The sequence below is a fragment of the Sus scrofa genome, chromosome X (assembly GCF_054392235.1).
Source record: "Sus scrofa isolate SSC_HxYL_T2T_F1_AM1 chromosome X, Sscrofa_HxYL_maternal_Yorkshire_Landrace_v2.0, whole genome shotgun sequence".
In the NCBI taxonomy this organism is placed as follows: Eukaryota; Metazoa; Chordata; class Mammalia; order Artiodactyla; family Suidae; genus Sus; species Sus scrofa.
This window is the reverse complement of record NC_139401.1, coordinates 36,763,068-36,779,717: the sequence shown is the minus strand read 5'-3', so window position 1 is coordinate 36,779,717 and position 16,650 is coordinate 36,763,068. Positions and strand designations below refer to the sequence as shown.

Genomic DNA, 16,650 nt, shown 5'->3' with positions numbered 1-16,650 from the left:
GTCAGTTTGCACACTCGCTCCCTGTTTCAAAATATGAACCTATACCTCAAAATTAAAGTTTAGGATTTGCCTCGGCTGGGCAGTGAATCAAAGAGCTTAGGAATTTACTGTGGTATCTATAAATCATCTTTCCTTCCATTACGCCTTGTTAAGTAGAGGGGACATATTTGGGTTCTTTGAACTAAAGGAACCAAGCACATCCAGGGACCCAAAGGAATGATGCTGCTACGTTTTCATGATAATAAAAAGACTAACTGGTAGACTGTCATTGTTTCTCTAAAGCACGACAATATGGTCATGTATACTAGGACATCAAGGGCATGTTACCATTAAGTATGGAAAATGAAGAAGGCAACTGACTTTTCAGAGGAAGAACTTATAGACCTGGGATTTCCTTCCAGGCTAGGTAAAAGTTATTTCCAAAGACTAAATACTGAAAGAGGAGAAACAGGAAAAATGCTAAGGTATCTTTAGATTTTTATTATAATTATTTTCCACACATAAGACCTGCTATCATTCAGCTATTGCAGATACTGTCTTCTAGACAAGGCAAAATTAATCTGTTTAAAGATTTATGGCTAAATATTAGTCCTATTTTGTAAAAGAGAAGTAGGAACACCCTGTTGTTTGCTATTGAGAAAACATAATGGATTTCTTCCAGAAGTTTTGTTTTAAGGTGCAATTAGCTATCAATAGCTGCGTATTAGACTAATAAATACCATAAATTGCTATTACAGCACTTAAAACATGCAGTAAGAGAAGTGTGCTCTGACGTAGAAAAAAATCAGATGGAAAATAGGTACAATTAAAAAATCAAATTCTACTCAAACACTGTAACCAAAAAAAAAAAACCCAAAACAAAACACCTTCAAATTTTTTAGCAAGAAAACTTCCAAGAAACTGTTTTGTAGAATACTGAGACTTTTTATTGTGAATATACCAGTTATGGGAGGCGGGATGAAAAGGTAGAATAAAATTTTAATTTCCATCTGAAAATTACAGATAAATACTCCCTAGTATTACGTACGTAAGATTTGGTGAGCCTATATATACACATTTGTAAAATCCTCACATTCTCTTCTTTGTGAAAAATGTTAATTCTCTGCTAATATCTTATACATAATATTATTTATACAAGCTGTTCTTTTTTTTTTTTTTTGTTAACACCTTCTCCCCTTGTCTCATACTTTTCTGGTGTTCCCCACTGTATTATATTCTTTGTTTTAACAAAAACCACAAAGACAGAAACCCATCGATCAGGAAGGGTGATTTTCACTGCAGAAGTTTTGGTGCCTCCCCTTGTGGGTTGTGTACAGCAAGCTTCTGAGCTGAATTATCTGGTTATCTAGCTTGATGAGTGCCCATCAGTGCTGCTGCCTTTGAATTACCGCAGCCATGGACCACCACTGCTCAGAGGGCTTTGACATCTGAGGCACTCCACTAGCAGAGAAACCTGTGTTTCAGCTGTCACCATACATGGTCATGAACACTGAGCCATCTCTCTTTGCCTATCTGCCCACTCCCCCAGGCTGTGAGAAATATGTGAATATCACGGTAGTTCTTAGAAAATATCTTCTCCCATACCTTTCACAGCATCAGACAGCTCCTAAGGTTTTAATCAACCTTATATACTACTGATGACTAAGGTACTGAGAATTCAATTTATTGGAAGAAAATTAAAACTGGATATGACATAAGGAGATCCAGGTTTGCCTTCTGACTCTTCATTTATAAACTGTGGACCCTGGATAAGATTTTGTCTTATGACCCTCAGTTTTATAAAACATAAAGTGAAACTAATAATCCCTATTTATGTCGTAGGGTTCTCTTACAACTAAAATAAGATAATGAAAGAGAAATACCTCTGAGTTATGAAATGCTCTACACTTGTTAATATCAAAGTAATTATATATTCTTAAGAGTCTTAAATACAAAGCCACAGCTCAGAACTCACATATAGTCAATGGCCTAATGAGAAATTAAATACCCAAGTCTGTTCTTATTCCCTGTACCATTTTTAAGACTTCATGAAATTTTTTTATGCCACATAAACAAAAGACGGATGCCTCTACACATATTTATAAATAATTTATTCATCTAATATCAGAGAATCCTGAAAGGAATTCACCTTCATTTAATTTTTTACCCATACTGTATTGTTTCCCAGCTGTGTTCTTTGTTTTCACGCCTCCTTAATTAATGAGGCTAGTGCCATGTCTTCATGGTATTTTCCTCTGCTGTCCCTTTGTATAACACATTTGAGCTATGTTTGTGAGAGCCTTTGCCAAATCCATTAAGAACTTCATTGTACACTGCCAGAAAAGAAAAAAAAAAGAGCACACAGGCATCTTTTTTCCCCTTAACAGTGTCAGCAATTAACAAGTATAATCAGACAAACTAAATAAGGCTTAGAGCGCAAAGGACAGATTCTTTGAGATTTGGGATGTTAAGGATGTTTTTAAAGTGCTCAATGCAGTCAAAACGCTGCTAATACAAGTTTCTGTATGTTTGTAAAAACAGCATTTTTTTTGAAGCACTGCTCTTCTCTCCAGGTTGGAAACATGCCCATCTTTGCAGATTACCATGCCCTGTCCTTTAGCAAGAACTCTATGAATTGCCTGACCATTTAAACAAATAACTTGCTGGGGCACCATTTCAAGTAAGCACCAAATGACCTCCTTGCTAATGATCTGATGACCATTCTGAAAAGGAAGAACAGAAACAACAAGGAATGTGCTGTCCTGTCTCGGTGCAGCTCTTTTTTCCATATGGCCATGATGAAACCCAATAATCAGAACGTTCTCCAAATCCACATGAAGCTTGAAAGAAGGTGAGGACCAAACCATGATGAGTTGCTTTGGAAACTTCTGTTGACAAGTGACTTGGAGTTAGGACATGGCATGGATTAATCTTATAACTTTGACTGGTTTTTAAAGAACTCGTTCACTTTTTTTGGGGGGGGTCTTTTTAGGTCCACACCCAAAGCACATGGAGGTCCCCAGGCTAGGGGCTGAGTCGGAGCTGTAGCTGCCGGCCTACACCACAGCCACAGCAATGCAGGAACCAAGCCATGTCTGTGACCTACACACCACAGCTCATGCCAACACCAGATCCTTAACCCACTGAGCAAGGCCAGGAATAGAACCTGTGTCCTCATAGATGCTAGTCAGATTCGTTTCCACTGAGCCATGACAGGAACTCCAAGAATTTATTCACTTTTCAAAAATTTCTAAACCATCAGAGATTCGTATCTTTTGTGAAGGTTGGTAGAGATCCAGAATCCCTGGAGACGCTCCAGAGAAAACCCACTAAAGCTGACTCATCGAGATTCAGGAAGATAATTTTCTTTCTTGTTATTATTCAATGAATTTATTACATTTATAGTTGTACAATGATCATCACAATCCAATTTTATAGGATTTCCATCCCATATCCCAAACACATCCCCCCACCTCCCAGAGGGTCTCCTTTGGAAACCATACGTTTTTCAAAGTCTGTGAGTCAGTATCTGTTCTGCAAAGAAGTTCAGTCTGTCCTTTTTTCAGATTCCACATGTCAGTGAAAGCATGTGATGTTGGTGTGTCATTGTCTGACCGACTTCACTTAGCATGATAATTTCTAGCTCCATCCATGCTGCTAAAAATGCTGGTATTTCGTTCCTTTTAATGGCTCAGTAATATTGCATTGTGTATATGTACCACACCTTCTCGATCCAATCCTCTGTCGATGGACATGTAGGTTGTTTCCGTGTCTTGGCTATTGTAAATAGTGCTGCAATGAACAATGGAGTACATGTGTCTTTGCGCGTCGTGGTTTTCTCTGGATAGATGCCCAGGAGTGGGATTGTTGGATCAAATGGTAGTTCTATGTTTAGTTTTCTGAGGAATCTCCACACTGTTTTCCACAGTGGTTGCACCAATGTACAACCCCACCAATAGTGTACTAGGGTTCCTTTTTCTCCACACTCTCTCCAGCTCTTATTGTTTGTAGACTCTTGGATGATGGCCATTCTGGCTGGTGTAAGGTGCTACCTCATCATGGTTTTGATTTGCATTACTCTAATAATGAGTGATGTTGCACCTCTTTTCATGCGTTTTGGGGGAGATATTTTCTGTCCATAATCCTTGGGGCTGCCTACCCAGGGCCCATAATGACATGGGGTCAGCAAGATGCCTGGAGCAGGAAACCTAAGGAAACACTGTCATTTGCACAACCCTAGTCCCATGCTCCCTATGGAGGCATCTGATCAAATAACTTCATTTTAACTACTGAACCAATAAAGATATACTTATTTAATAAGGACGGCAATGAGCAGATACCACTGCATTCTTCCATTACACTTTAGAGTTCTCAACGTCCTTGCATATGCATTATCACATTAGGCCAACCACTGTTTCCTGAGGCTAATACTGCAGGTTATTAATCACACTTCAGAGATGAACAAACAAGTTTAGGGGAACACGAGAACTTGATCAAGACAGCAGAGGTTGGAGTTCCCATCGTGGCTCAGTGGCTGCTGAACCCGACTAGCATCCATGAAGATGCAGGTTCAATCCCTGGCCTCGCTCAGTGGGTTAGGGATCCGGCGTTGCCATGAGCTGTGGTGTAGGTCACAGACACAGCTCAGATCCCGTGTTGCTGTGACTGTGGTGTAGGCCAGTAGCTGCAGCTCCGATTTGACCCCTAGCCTGGGAACCTCCATATGCCGCTGGTGCGGCCCTACAAGACAAAAAGACAAAAAAAAAAAAAAAAAGTTAGCAGAGGTAGAACTTGAATTCAGGCCTCTGACTCTATGTCCAGAACTCTTTTCTTTATACTCCACAACACCAAGTCTTCCTCTGAGGTCCTTCAGATCATCAGATTTTATAGTTGATTTTATCTATGTTGATTAGAATTATTTAGGAAGTCACTGCAGTGGTTGGTTATTAACAACTTAACAAAGAAATGGCCTTAAATTTGTCTCTTGTCCACTACCTCTGAAAGTCTTATGAGAAAGAAAAAATAAACGATGAGAATTCATCTAATGGTTCTTAATGGCAGACTTTAACATTTTAGGGGCAACCAAAGCCACTTATAAGTCAAGTTCATAGATGGATGTTTTATTACTATCACCGGTTGCAATAGTGTGATCATATTTTTTGTAGACATTATTATCAACAAGGCTTAGAAGCCATTAGCAGCATGAGTAACTTTGCTAAGAGTTGTAAAGAAGTTGGGATTAGGGCAGGTCTGTACAATATCAAGTTTGAGCCTTCTCTCCCTGTACTGGGAGACGTACAGAAAAGAGTAGGGGGCAAAGAGACCCTTTCCACTGAGCAACATGTGATCCATTTGTCTCTCGCTGCACAGCCCTGCTTCAGACAAAACCTTTCTAACATTAACCAGAAATACAATTTAGGTGTCTACACACACACAAAAACTTTGGAGTTGCAAATCTCATTTCCTAGATATTGTGGATTACTGTGGACAGAATCTTAATTATTTAAAAGCAAAGAGAAACTTACTTCTCCCCATGTTTTCTTGTGGTCTCCAGCAGGTCCTGGGATGATGACTCTGTACAAAACAAAGCACATCCACACAGTCAGATTCAAGTTCCATTAAAGCTAATGTGCTCAACACGAGCATTTCGTTTTAGTGCGTTCCAATCTTGCCCCCCTTACATAAGTGTTTTCTCCATTACAAAGAGATATCTAACCTCAGAGAACAGAAGCATAGTATTCTGGAAGCATGGGCTTTATATCAACTTACTATGACCTTGTTTATCTGGCATTAGTTTCTGACCTTGCCAAATAAAAATCATCAAATTGGTCACATGCTTATTTCTTAGGAAGGCAGTGGTATCAGCAAAAATCATGGACCGAAATGCTGAAAGGCTTCATTTTAATAACGAGGCTAGCATATTATTAGTTTGCCTACCGCTGGTTTCTCTTCAATGTCTGTGACAAATCCAATACCCTTTATAGTGCAACATTTTCCTGAATGGTGTCAACAGCAGTATCTCTAATCAAATCATCCCTCTGGCAAAGCAGCCTGCAGTTATTACCAATAAATGGTATGAATCAATAACCACGAACTACTGAGAACAGAAATCTGGAGGAAAAAACCACATATTGCAAATGCGGGTGTGCATGCAGGAATAACAATTCTGTTTCTTTGTGAAAATATATACACAGAAGCTAATTTATACCGCAGTGCTTCATTTTCTTATAGGGTTTAATCATAGAACTACCACCCATTTATTGTTCATCTGCTACATTCCCAATATGGAGCTAAGTACCAGAGAGGCAAAATTATAAGACATAATTTATCACTAGGTTAAGGAATATAGAAACCAAGCATATAGAGGAGAGTGATGCCAAAGATGACATAGATCATTCCCAACTTCACTCTCCCTCATAAGAAGACCAACCAGCAACTATCTATACGAAAGACTCCATTGTGAAGATGCTAGAACCTGGGGGTAAGGCTGAAGCACCCTGCTGGACAGCAGTGACAGAGAAGAAGAACATTAGGATAAGAGGACTGGATACACTCTGACCACATCGCCATCCTCTCTGGAGGGGTGAGTTGGGCGATATGGATTCTATAGTGGGAATAGAGTCCAAGGCAGACATTCAGCTCCCCCAGCATATGGGACACTTCCCAGGGGGCCCACTCAGGTCTTGCCTAATGGAGATCATCGGAGGAATCTGCTGGGCTTGACTATTGGGGATCAGAGATGGAGAAGAGGGTGGGGCTCATAGCAAACAGTACTCAGGTTCTGGCAGAGGGCACTCCTGCTCACAGCAGCACCTGAGCAAAGATCCCTGCCAGCAGCTCTGGCCATGTGCATAGCTGATCCAGGCCCCTTCTGGCTAGGGAGCTCAGCTGGCAGTTCTAAACACAAAATCCAGCCAGTGGTACCACTTGGTTGTGGAGCACAGTCTGAGACCCCACACAACAAGGGGTGATTGCTGAACCCAACCCACAGCCCTACTCAATCATGGAATCCAACCACTGGCACCACCCTACCCATGAACTCAGCCTGGGGCTTTACTGAACAGGAGGTGACTGCAGAACTCAGCTAGTGGTCCCATCTGACTGCCGAGCAAAACTAGGAGCCCCACCCAAATAGGGAGATGGTCACACAGTGGTTCTGCTTAAACGTGGAGCCTAGCTAGTGGCATCCACCCAATCTCAGAGCATAGACAATGTTCTCACCCAACTAGAGACTCCAATAACAAGCCTTGATGACTGTGGAGGCTACCAGCTGACCTGTCTAACAACCTCAAGCTGTCATGACTAGTGAAGGTCTTTCCCTACCAGAAGAAAAGGAAAAGTCTGGAAGAGAAATGTACAGATATCAATGCAAGGTATTCAAGGATCATGAAGAAACAGGTAAATGTGACACCACCAAATGAAACTAATAAAGCTCCAACAACTGACCCTAATGAAATAAAGATCTATGAACTGCCTAAAAAATAATTCAGAATAATCCTCCTAAAAAAACTTCAGTAAACTACAAGAACACATAGGCAATTAAACAAAATTAGGAGAACAGTACGCAAACAACACAAAAAGTTCAAGAAAGAAATAGAACCCATAAATATAAAAAACAGAAATCTTAGAGCTGAAGAAAGAATACAATGACTGAAGAGTTCAACAGGACAAAATGGCAATACCTATCAAAAATTCTTTTAAACATACATGGATTAAATTCTCCAATAAAAAGACAGAAAGGCTGGATGGGTAACAAACAAGATCCCAGTAACATGCTGCCTACAAGAGGCTCACTTTAGTTTTAAAGACACATATAGAAGGAAGTGAAGGGACTTCATGAAATAGATACTCCAAGCAAATGGTAACCAAAAGAAAGCAGGGATAGCTATACTTACATGAGACAAGGTAGGTTTTAAGCTAAATATGGTCACGAGAGAAAAAGAAGGTCATTATATAATGAAAAGGGGGTCACTTCATCAAGAACATACAACAACTGTAAATGTTTATGTACTCAACACTGGAGCATCTAAATATATAAAGCAAATACTAATACAAATAAAAGGAGAAATAAACAGCCATATAATAACAGCTGTTGACTTAATTTTTTTTCATTTTTTTATTACTCAAATGAATTTATCACATCTGTAGTTGTATAATGATCATCACAATCTGATTTCACAGGATTTCCATCCCACAGCCCAAGCACATCCCCCCACCCCCCAAACTGTCTCCTCTGGAGACCATAAGTTTTCCAATGTCTGTGAGTCAGCATCTGTTCTACAAAGAAGTTCCGTCTGTCCTTTTTTCAGATTCCACATGTCAGTGAAAGCATTGGATGTTGGTGTCTCATTGTATGGCTGACTTCACTTAGCATGATGGTTTCTAGGTCCATCCATGTTGCTAAAAATGCTGGTATTTCGTTCTTTCTAATGGCTGAGTAATATTTCATTGTGTATATGTACCACCTCTTCTGGATCCACTCCTCTGTCGATGGACATTTAGGTTGTTTCCATGTCTTGGCTATTGTAAATAGTGCTGCAATGAACATTGGAGTACATGTGTCTTTGCGAGTCATGGTTTTCTCTGGATAGATGCCCAGGAGTGGGATTGCTGGATCAAATGGTAGTTCTATGTTTAGTTTTCTGAGGAATCTCCATACTGCTTTCCACAGTGGTTGTACCAATTGACAATCCCACCCACAGTGTACTAGGGTTCCTTTTTCTCCATACCCTCTCCAGCACTTATTGTTTGTAGACTTTTGGATGATGGCCATTCTGGCTGGTGTAAGGTGGTACCTCATCATGGTTTTGATTTGCATTTCTCTAATAATGAGTGACACTGAACATCTTTTCATGTGTTTCTCGGCCATCTGTATGTCTTCTTTGGAGAACTGTCTGTTTAGATCTTCTGCCCATTTTTGGATGGGGTTGTTTGTTTTTTTGGTATGGAGCTGCAGAAGTTGTTTATAAATTTTGGAGACTAATCCCTTGTCAGTCGATTCACTTGCAAAGATTTTCTCCCATTCTGTGGGTTGTCTTTTTGTGTTGTTTAGGGTTTCCTTTGCTGTGCAGAAACTTTTCAGTTTGCTTAGGTCCCATTTGTTTATTTTTGTTTTTACTGTCAATACTCTAAGAGGTGTATCTGAGAAGATGTTGCTGTCGTTTATGTCAGAGAGTGTTTGGCCTATGTTTTCCTCTAGGAGTCTGGTAGTGTCTGGTCTTATATCTAGGTCTTTCATCCATTTGGAGTTTATTTTTGTGTATGGTGTTAGGGAGTGTTCTAATTTCATTCTTTTCCATGTGGCTGTCCAGTTTTCCCAGCACCACTTATTGAACAAGCTGTCATTTCTCCGTTGTATAGTCTTGCCTCCTTTGTCATAGATGAGTTGGCTGTAAGTGCAAGGGTTTAATTCTGGGCTTTATATCCTGTTCCATGGATCTATAGTTCTGTCTTTGTGCCAGTACCATGCACTTTTGACGACTGTTGCTTTGTAGTATAGTGTGAAGTCCGGGAGCCTGATTCCTCCAGCTCCATGTTCCTTTTTCAGGATGTCTTTGGCTATTCTGGGTCTGTTGTACTTCCAAACAAACTTTTTAACATATTTTGTTCAAGTTTTGTGAAAAATGTCCTTGGTAATTTGATAGGGATTGCATTGAATCTGTAGATTGCCTTCGGTAGTATAGTCATTTTGATAATATTAACTCTTCCAATCCACGAGCATGGTATATCTTTCCATCTATTTGTGTCATCTTTGATTTCTTTCATCAATGTTTTATAGTTTTCAGAGTACAGGTCTTTTGTTTCTTTAGGTAGGTTTACTCCTAGGTATTTTATTCTTTTGGATGCCATGGTAAACGGGAGTGCTTCCCTAATTTCCTTTTCTGCTTTTTCATTGTTAGTATATAGAAACGCTATCAATTTCTGTGTATTGATTTTGTATCCTGCAACTTTGCCATATTCATTGGTAAGCTCTAACAGTTTTCTGGTAGAGTCTTTAGGATTCTCTAGGTATAGCATCATGTCATCTGCAAATAGCAATAGTTTTACTTCTTCCTTTCCAATTTGGATTCCTTTTATGTCTTTTACTTCTCTGATTGCTGTGGCTAGGACTTCCAGAACTATGTTGAAGAGTAGCGGCGAGAGCGGACATCCTTGTCTTGTTCCTGATCTCAGCGGGAATTCTTTCAGCTTTTCACCATTGAGAATGATGTTGGCTGTGGGTTTGTCGTATATGGCCTTTATCATATTGAGGTAGGTTCCCGTTATGCCCACTTTCTGAAGGGTTTTTATCAGAAATGGGTGTTGGATTTTGTCAAAGGCTTTTTCCACGTCTATGGAGAGGATCGTATGGTTTTTATTCTTCAGTTTGTTAATGTGGTGTATCACACTGATGGATTTGCGGGTATTGAAGAACCCTTGCATGCCTGGGATAAATCCCACTTGATCATGGTGTACAATCCTTTTAATGTATTGTTGGATGCGGTTTGCTAGTATTTTGTTGAGGATTTTTGCATCGATGTTCATCAGTGATATTGGCCTATAGTTTTCTTTTTTTGTGGAGTCTTTGTCTGGTTTTGGTACCAGGGTGATGGTGGCCTCATCGAATGAGTTTGGGAGTATCCCTTCTTCTGCAATATTTTGAAATAGTTTCAGAAGGAGAGCTGTTAGCTCTTCTCTAAATGTTTGATAGAATTCGCCTGTGAAGCCATCTGGTCCTGGACTTTTGTTGGTTGGAAGTTTTTTAATCACAGTTTCAATTTCAGTTCTTGTGATGGGTCCATTCATCTTTTCTATTTCATCTTGGTTTAGTCTTGGAAGATTGTACTTTTCTAGGAAGTTGTCCATTTCTTCTAGGTTTTTCATTTTATTGGCATATAGTTGCATATAGTAGTCTCTTATGATCCTTTGTATTTCTGTGGTGTCCGTTGTTACTTCTCCTTTTTCATTTCTAATTTTATTGATTTGAGTCCTCTCTCTTTTTTGCTTGATAAGTCTGGCTAAGGGTTTATCCATTTTGTTGATCTTTTCAAAGAACCAGCTTTTCGTTTCATTGATCTTTTCTAGGGTTTTCTTTGTTTCTATTTCATTGATTTCTACTCTGATCTTTATGATTTCTTTCCTTCTACTAACTTTAGGTCTTGTCTGTTCTTCTCTCTCAAGCTGCTTTAGATGTAAAGTTAGCTTGTTTATTTGGGTTTTTTCTTGTTTCCTGAGGTGGGCTTGTATTGCTATAAACTTTCCTCTTAGAACGGCTTTTGCTGCATCCCATAGGTTTTGGAGTGTCGTATCTTCATTGTCATTTGCTGCTAGGTATTTTTTAATTTCCTCTTTGATTTCTTCAGTGATCCATTGGTTGTTTAGTAGCATGTTGTTGAGTCTCCACGTGTTTGTGTTTTTTGCAGTTTTTTCCTTGTTGTTGATTTCCAGTCGTACAGCGTTGTGGTCAGAAAAGATGCTTGATATGATTTCAATTTTCTTAAAGTTACTGAGGTTGGATTTGTAGCCCAGGATATGGTCAATCTTAGAGAATGTTCCATGTGCACTTGAGAAGAATGTGTATTCTGTTGCTTTTGGATGAAATGTCCTATAAATATCTATTAAGTCCATCTGGTTTAATGCTTCATTCAGGTCCTGTGTTTCCTTATTAATTTTCTGTCTTGTTGATCTGTCCATTGCTGTAAGTGGGGTGTTAAAGTCCCCCACTATGATTGTGTTATTGTCGATTTATCCTTTTAAGGTTGTTACCAGTTGCCTTATATATTGTGGTGAACCTGTGCTGGGTGCGTAGATATTTCAAATTGTTATAACATCTTTTTGGATTGATCCTTTGATCATTATGTAATGTCCTTCTCTGTCCCTGAAAATATTCATTTTAAAGTCTATTTTGCCTGATATGAGTATTGCTACTCCAGCTTTCTTTTGATCCCCGTTTGCATGAAATATTTCCTTCCATCTTCTCACTTTCAATTTGTATGTGTCCCTAGAAGTGAAGTGGGTCTCTTGAAGACAGTATATGTATGGGTCTTGTTTTTGCATCCATTCAGCCAGTCTCTGTCTTTTGGTTGGGGTGTTTAGTCCATTCACACTTAAGGTAATTATTGATATGTATGTTCTTACTGCCATTTTATTAATTACTTTGGATTTGTTTTTGCTGCTCTTTTTCCTTTCCTTCTTCTCTTGTTCTTTTCTGCCTATAGAAGTTCCTTTAGTATTTGTTGTAAGGCTGGTTTAGTGTTGCTGAATTCTCTCAGCTTTTGCTTATCTGAGATTTCTCCTTCAAATCTGAACGAGAGCCTTGCTGGGTAGAGTAATCTTGGTTGGAGGTTTTTTCCTTTCATCACGTTAAGTATATCATGCCACTCCCTTCTGGCCTGCAGAGTTTCTGTTGAAAAATCTGCCAATAGCCTTATCAGGGCTCCCTTGTATGTTATTTGTTTCTTTTCCCTACCTGCTTTCAAGATTTTCTCTTTGTCTTTAATTGTGGTCAGTTTGATTAGTATGTGTCTTGGGGTGTTCCTCCTTGGGTTTATTTTGTATGGTACTCGTCGTGCTTGCTGGATTTGAGTGAGTGATACCTTCCCCATGTTAGGGAAGTTTTCGGCTATTATCTCTTGAAATATTTTTTCTGTCCCCTTCTCTCTCTCCTCCTTCTGGCACCCCTATAATACAGATGTTGGTGCGTTTCACGTTGTCCCAGAGTTCTCTGAGACTCTCTTCATTTCTTTTCAATCTTTTTTCTCTTTTCTGTTCTGCATCCGTAATTTCCACTCATCTGTCCTTCCACCTCGCTTATTCGTTCTGCCTCCTGTATTCTGCTGTTAGCTGCTTCTAGTGAATTTTTTATTTCAGTTATTGTATTTTGCATCTCTACTTGTTTAAGTTTTATATCTTGTATCTCTTTGCTCAGTGTTTCCTGTAAGTTATCCATCTTTGCCTCCAGTTTATTTCCAATGTCTTGCATTTTCTTCAGCATCAACAGTCTAAAGTCTTTTTCCTGGAGGCTGAGAATCTCCTCATGGCTTAGCTGTTTTTCTGGGGTTTTTCCTTTCTCCCTCATCTGAGTTATAGTTCTCTGTCTTTTCATTTTTATAGGTTTTTGGTGTGGTGACCTTCTTACAGATCATAGAATTGTAGCCTCTCTTACTTCTGATGTCTGCCCCCCTGTGGCTGAAGTCAGTATGGGGGCTTGCTGTAGGCTTCCTGATGGGAGGGACTGATGCCTGCCCCCTGGTAGGAGGAGCCGATTCTAATCCCTCTGGTGGGTGGGGCTTAGTCTCTGGATGGGATTAGAGGCAGCTGTGTGCCTGAGGGGTCTTTAGGTAGCCTGTTTACTGAGGGGTGGGGCTGTGATCCCACGTGGGTTGTTGTTTGCCCTGGGGCTTCTCAGTGGCTAGCTGACTGGTGGGGCCAGATTTTCCCAAAATGGCCACCTCCAGAGAAAGGCACTGCTGCTGAATATTCCCGAGAGCTTTGCCTTTAATGTCCTTCCCTCACAACAAGCCACATTCACCCCTGTTTTCCCAGGATGTCCTCCAAGAACTGCGGTCAGGTTTGACCCAGATTCCCTTGGAGACTTTGCTTTGCCCTTGGACTCAGTGTACGTGAAGGTCTGTGTGCATCTTTTAAGAATGGGGTCTCTGTTTCCCCCAGTCCCATGGAGCTCTTGCACACAAGCCCCATTGGCCTGTTCAATGCCAGATGCTCCGGGGCTCTTTCTCCCTGTGCCAGATCCCCACACGTGAGAGTTTGATGTGTGGCTCAGAACTCTCACTCCTGTAGGTGAGTCTCTGTGAACCAGTTAGTTTCCAGTCTGTGGAGCTTCCCACCCAGGAGGTATGGGGTTGTTTAAATTGTGAAATCGCCCCTTCTACCTCTTGATGTGGCCTCCTCTTTTTCTTCTGGAGTAGGGTATCTTTTTTAAGGTTTCCGGTCCATTTTGGTGAAGTGTGCTCAGTCTTTAGTTGTGAATTTTGTTGTTTTTAGGAGAGAAGTTGAGCTCCAGTCCTTCTATTCCGCCATCTTAATCCCCTCTCCAACAGCTGTTGACTTTAATGGCCTACTCTCAACAATGGATAGCTCATCCAGACAGAGAATCAATCACAAAACAGTGGATTTAAATAACACTAGAGACCAAATGGACCTAGCAGACATATATAAAACATTCCATCCAATAGCAGTAGAATAGTCATTCTTCTCAAGCACACAGAAACCTTTTCTAGGATTGATCATACAAGAGGCCACAAAAAAGTCTTAACAAATTCAAGAAGATAGATATTACATCAAGCATCTTTCACAAACACAATATTTTTCATTTTTTGAGGTATAGTTCATTTACAATTTGGAGTTAATTTCCACTGTATAGCAAAGTGATACAGTTGTACACGAATACCTTTTCATATTCTTTTCCATTTTGGTTTATTACAAGATACTGAATACAGTTCCATGTGACAGTAGGACCTTGTTGTTTATCCATCCTATATACAATAGTTTGCATCTGCTAATCCCCAACTCCAATCCTTCCCTTCCCCTTCCCCCCTTGACCACAAGTCTGTTCTCTTTATCTGTACACACAATGCTACAAAGCTAGAAATCCATAAAAGGAAGAAAGCCAGAAAAATTTCAAATACATGGAAATTAAACAACACATTCCTGACCAACCAATAGACCAAAGAAGAAAAAAAAAAGATAAATTAAAAAACCTTGAGACATACAAAAATGGAAACACAACATAAAAAAACCAGTGAGATGCAACAAGCACAGTTATAAGAGGAAGTTTATAGCAATAAACTTTTAAGAGAAAAGAAAGATCTCAAAGAAGAACCTAACTTTACCCCTCGAGGAACTAGTAAAAGAACAACAAACTAAACCCAAATTTAGTAGAGGAAGGAAATACTAAATCTTAGAGCAGAAATAAATGAAATAAAGAAGAGGTAAACAATAGATAAGATTAACAAAACTAAGAGCTGGTTTATTGAAAAAAATGGGCAAAATTGACAAATTATTTGCTAGACCAAGAAAGAAATAGGACACAAATAAGATTAGAAATGAGGACACATTAAAAGTAATGCCACAAAAATACAAAGGATCTTAAGAAACTACTATGAACAATTATATGCCAACAAATTAAACAACCTAGAAGTACTAGCATAAAAGAACAAATAGACCAAAGGAACACAACCCAGCATCTGGAAATAAACCAAAGCATATAAGGGCAACTAATTCTTGACAAGGGAGCCAAGAACGCTCAGTGAGGGAAAAGATAGTCTTTTCAACTAATGATTCTGGGAAAACTAGACATTCACATGGGAAAGTAAGAAAGTGGACACCCTGCCTTACATCACTGACAAAAATTAAGTTGAAATTTATTAAAGACCTAAATGTAAGACCTGAACTCTTCAACATCCTAGAAGAAAACGAAAGGGAAAAAATGCCTTGAAACTGGTCTTGCCAATGATTTTTGGACATGATGTTAAAACACAGGCCACCCTCCCCAAATAAATACATGGCAATATATCAAACTAAAAAGCTTCTGCACAGCGAAAGAAATGACATGCAAAATGAAAAGGCAACCTAAAGAATGGAAGAATGTATTTGCAAATCACATATCCAATAAAGGGTTAATCCAAAATATACCATGAATTTATGCGACTCAATAGTAAAAGATGAATACCCAAATTTTAAAATGGTCAATTAACCTTAGACATTTTTCAAAAGAAGACATACAAATGGCCAACAGGTACATGAAAAGGTGTTCAACACCTCCAATCATGAGAAAAACGCAAATCAAAACCACAATGAAACATTTACACCTCACACCTGCTAATATATCTATTATCAAAAAATCAAGAGAGAAGTTCCTACTGTGGCTCAGCGGAAACGTATCTGACTAGCATCCATGAGGATGCAGGTTCAATCCCTGGCCTTCTCAGTGGGTTAAGGATCCGGCGTTGCCGTGAGCTGTGGTATAGGTTTCAGACGTGGCTCGGATCCCGAAGTGCTGTGGTGTAGGCCGGCATCTACAGGTCCAATTCAACCCCTAGCCTGGGAAGCTCCACATGCCTCGGGTGTGGCCCTAAAAAGGCAAAAAAAAAAAAAAAAAAAAAAAAAAAAAAAAAGTCAAGAGAGAAGGTCCCGTTGTGGCACAGTGGGTTAAGAATCCAAGAGCAGCAGCTAGGGTCGCTGCAGAGGCACATGTTCAATCTCCAGCCTGGCGCAGTGGGTTAAGGACCCAGTGTTGCCATAGCTGAGGCACGGGTTGCAGCTGGGGCTGGAATTCAATCCCTGGCCCAGGAACTTCCATATGCCGCAAGTGCAGCCATTAAAAAAAAAAAAAAAAAAAAAGACAAGAGATAACATATGTCAGAGAAAACGTGGAAAAGGGGGGACCTTGTACACTGTTGGTGAGAATGTAACCTGGTACAGCCACTGTGGAAAACAATATGGAAGTTCCGCAAGAAAAAAAAAAAAAGAAATGTCACATGATCCAGTAATAATTCTTCAGGGTATTTATCTGAAAGAAATGAAATCACTATCTAGAAGAGACTTCTGTACCACCACATTCACTGCAGTATCATTTACAACAGTCAAGACATGGAAGCACCTAAAGGTCGACCAAGAGATGTAAGATGTAAAAATATACACACATACACGATGGAGTATTATTCAGCCATA

The 16,650-nt window shown here is 39.7% G+C and overlaps 1 protein-coding gene across 15 annotated transcripts in view; it reads right to left on the bottom strand.

Moving 5' to 3' along the window:
- PRRG1 (proline rich and Gla domain 1) overlaps positions 1-16,650 on the bottom strand; it is an 880,589-nt gene that overhangs the window by 76,008 nt on the left and 787,931 nt on the right. For all 15 annotated transcript variants that reach the window (XM_085007671.1, XM_085007674.1, XM_085007682.1 and 12 more), the window contains one exon: positions 5,505-5,553. In XM_085007671.1, coding sequence (XP_084863797.1) covers positions 5,505-5,514 — 10 coding nt within the window. In that variant the 5' untranslated portion in view covers positions 5,515-5,553. The remainder of the gene's footprint in view (positions 1-5,504; positions 5,554-16,650) is intronic.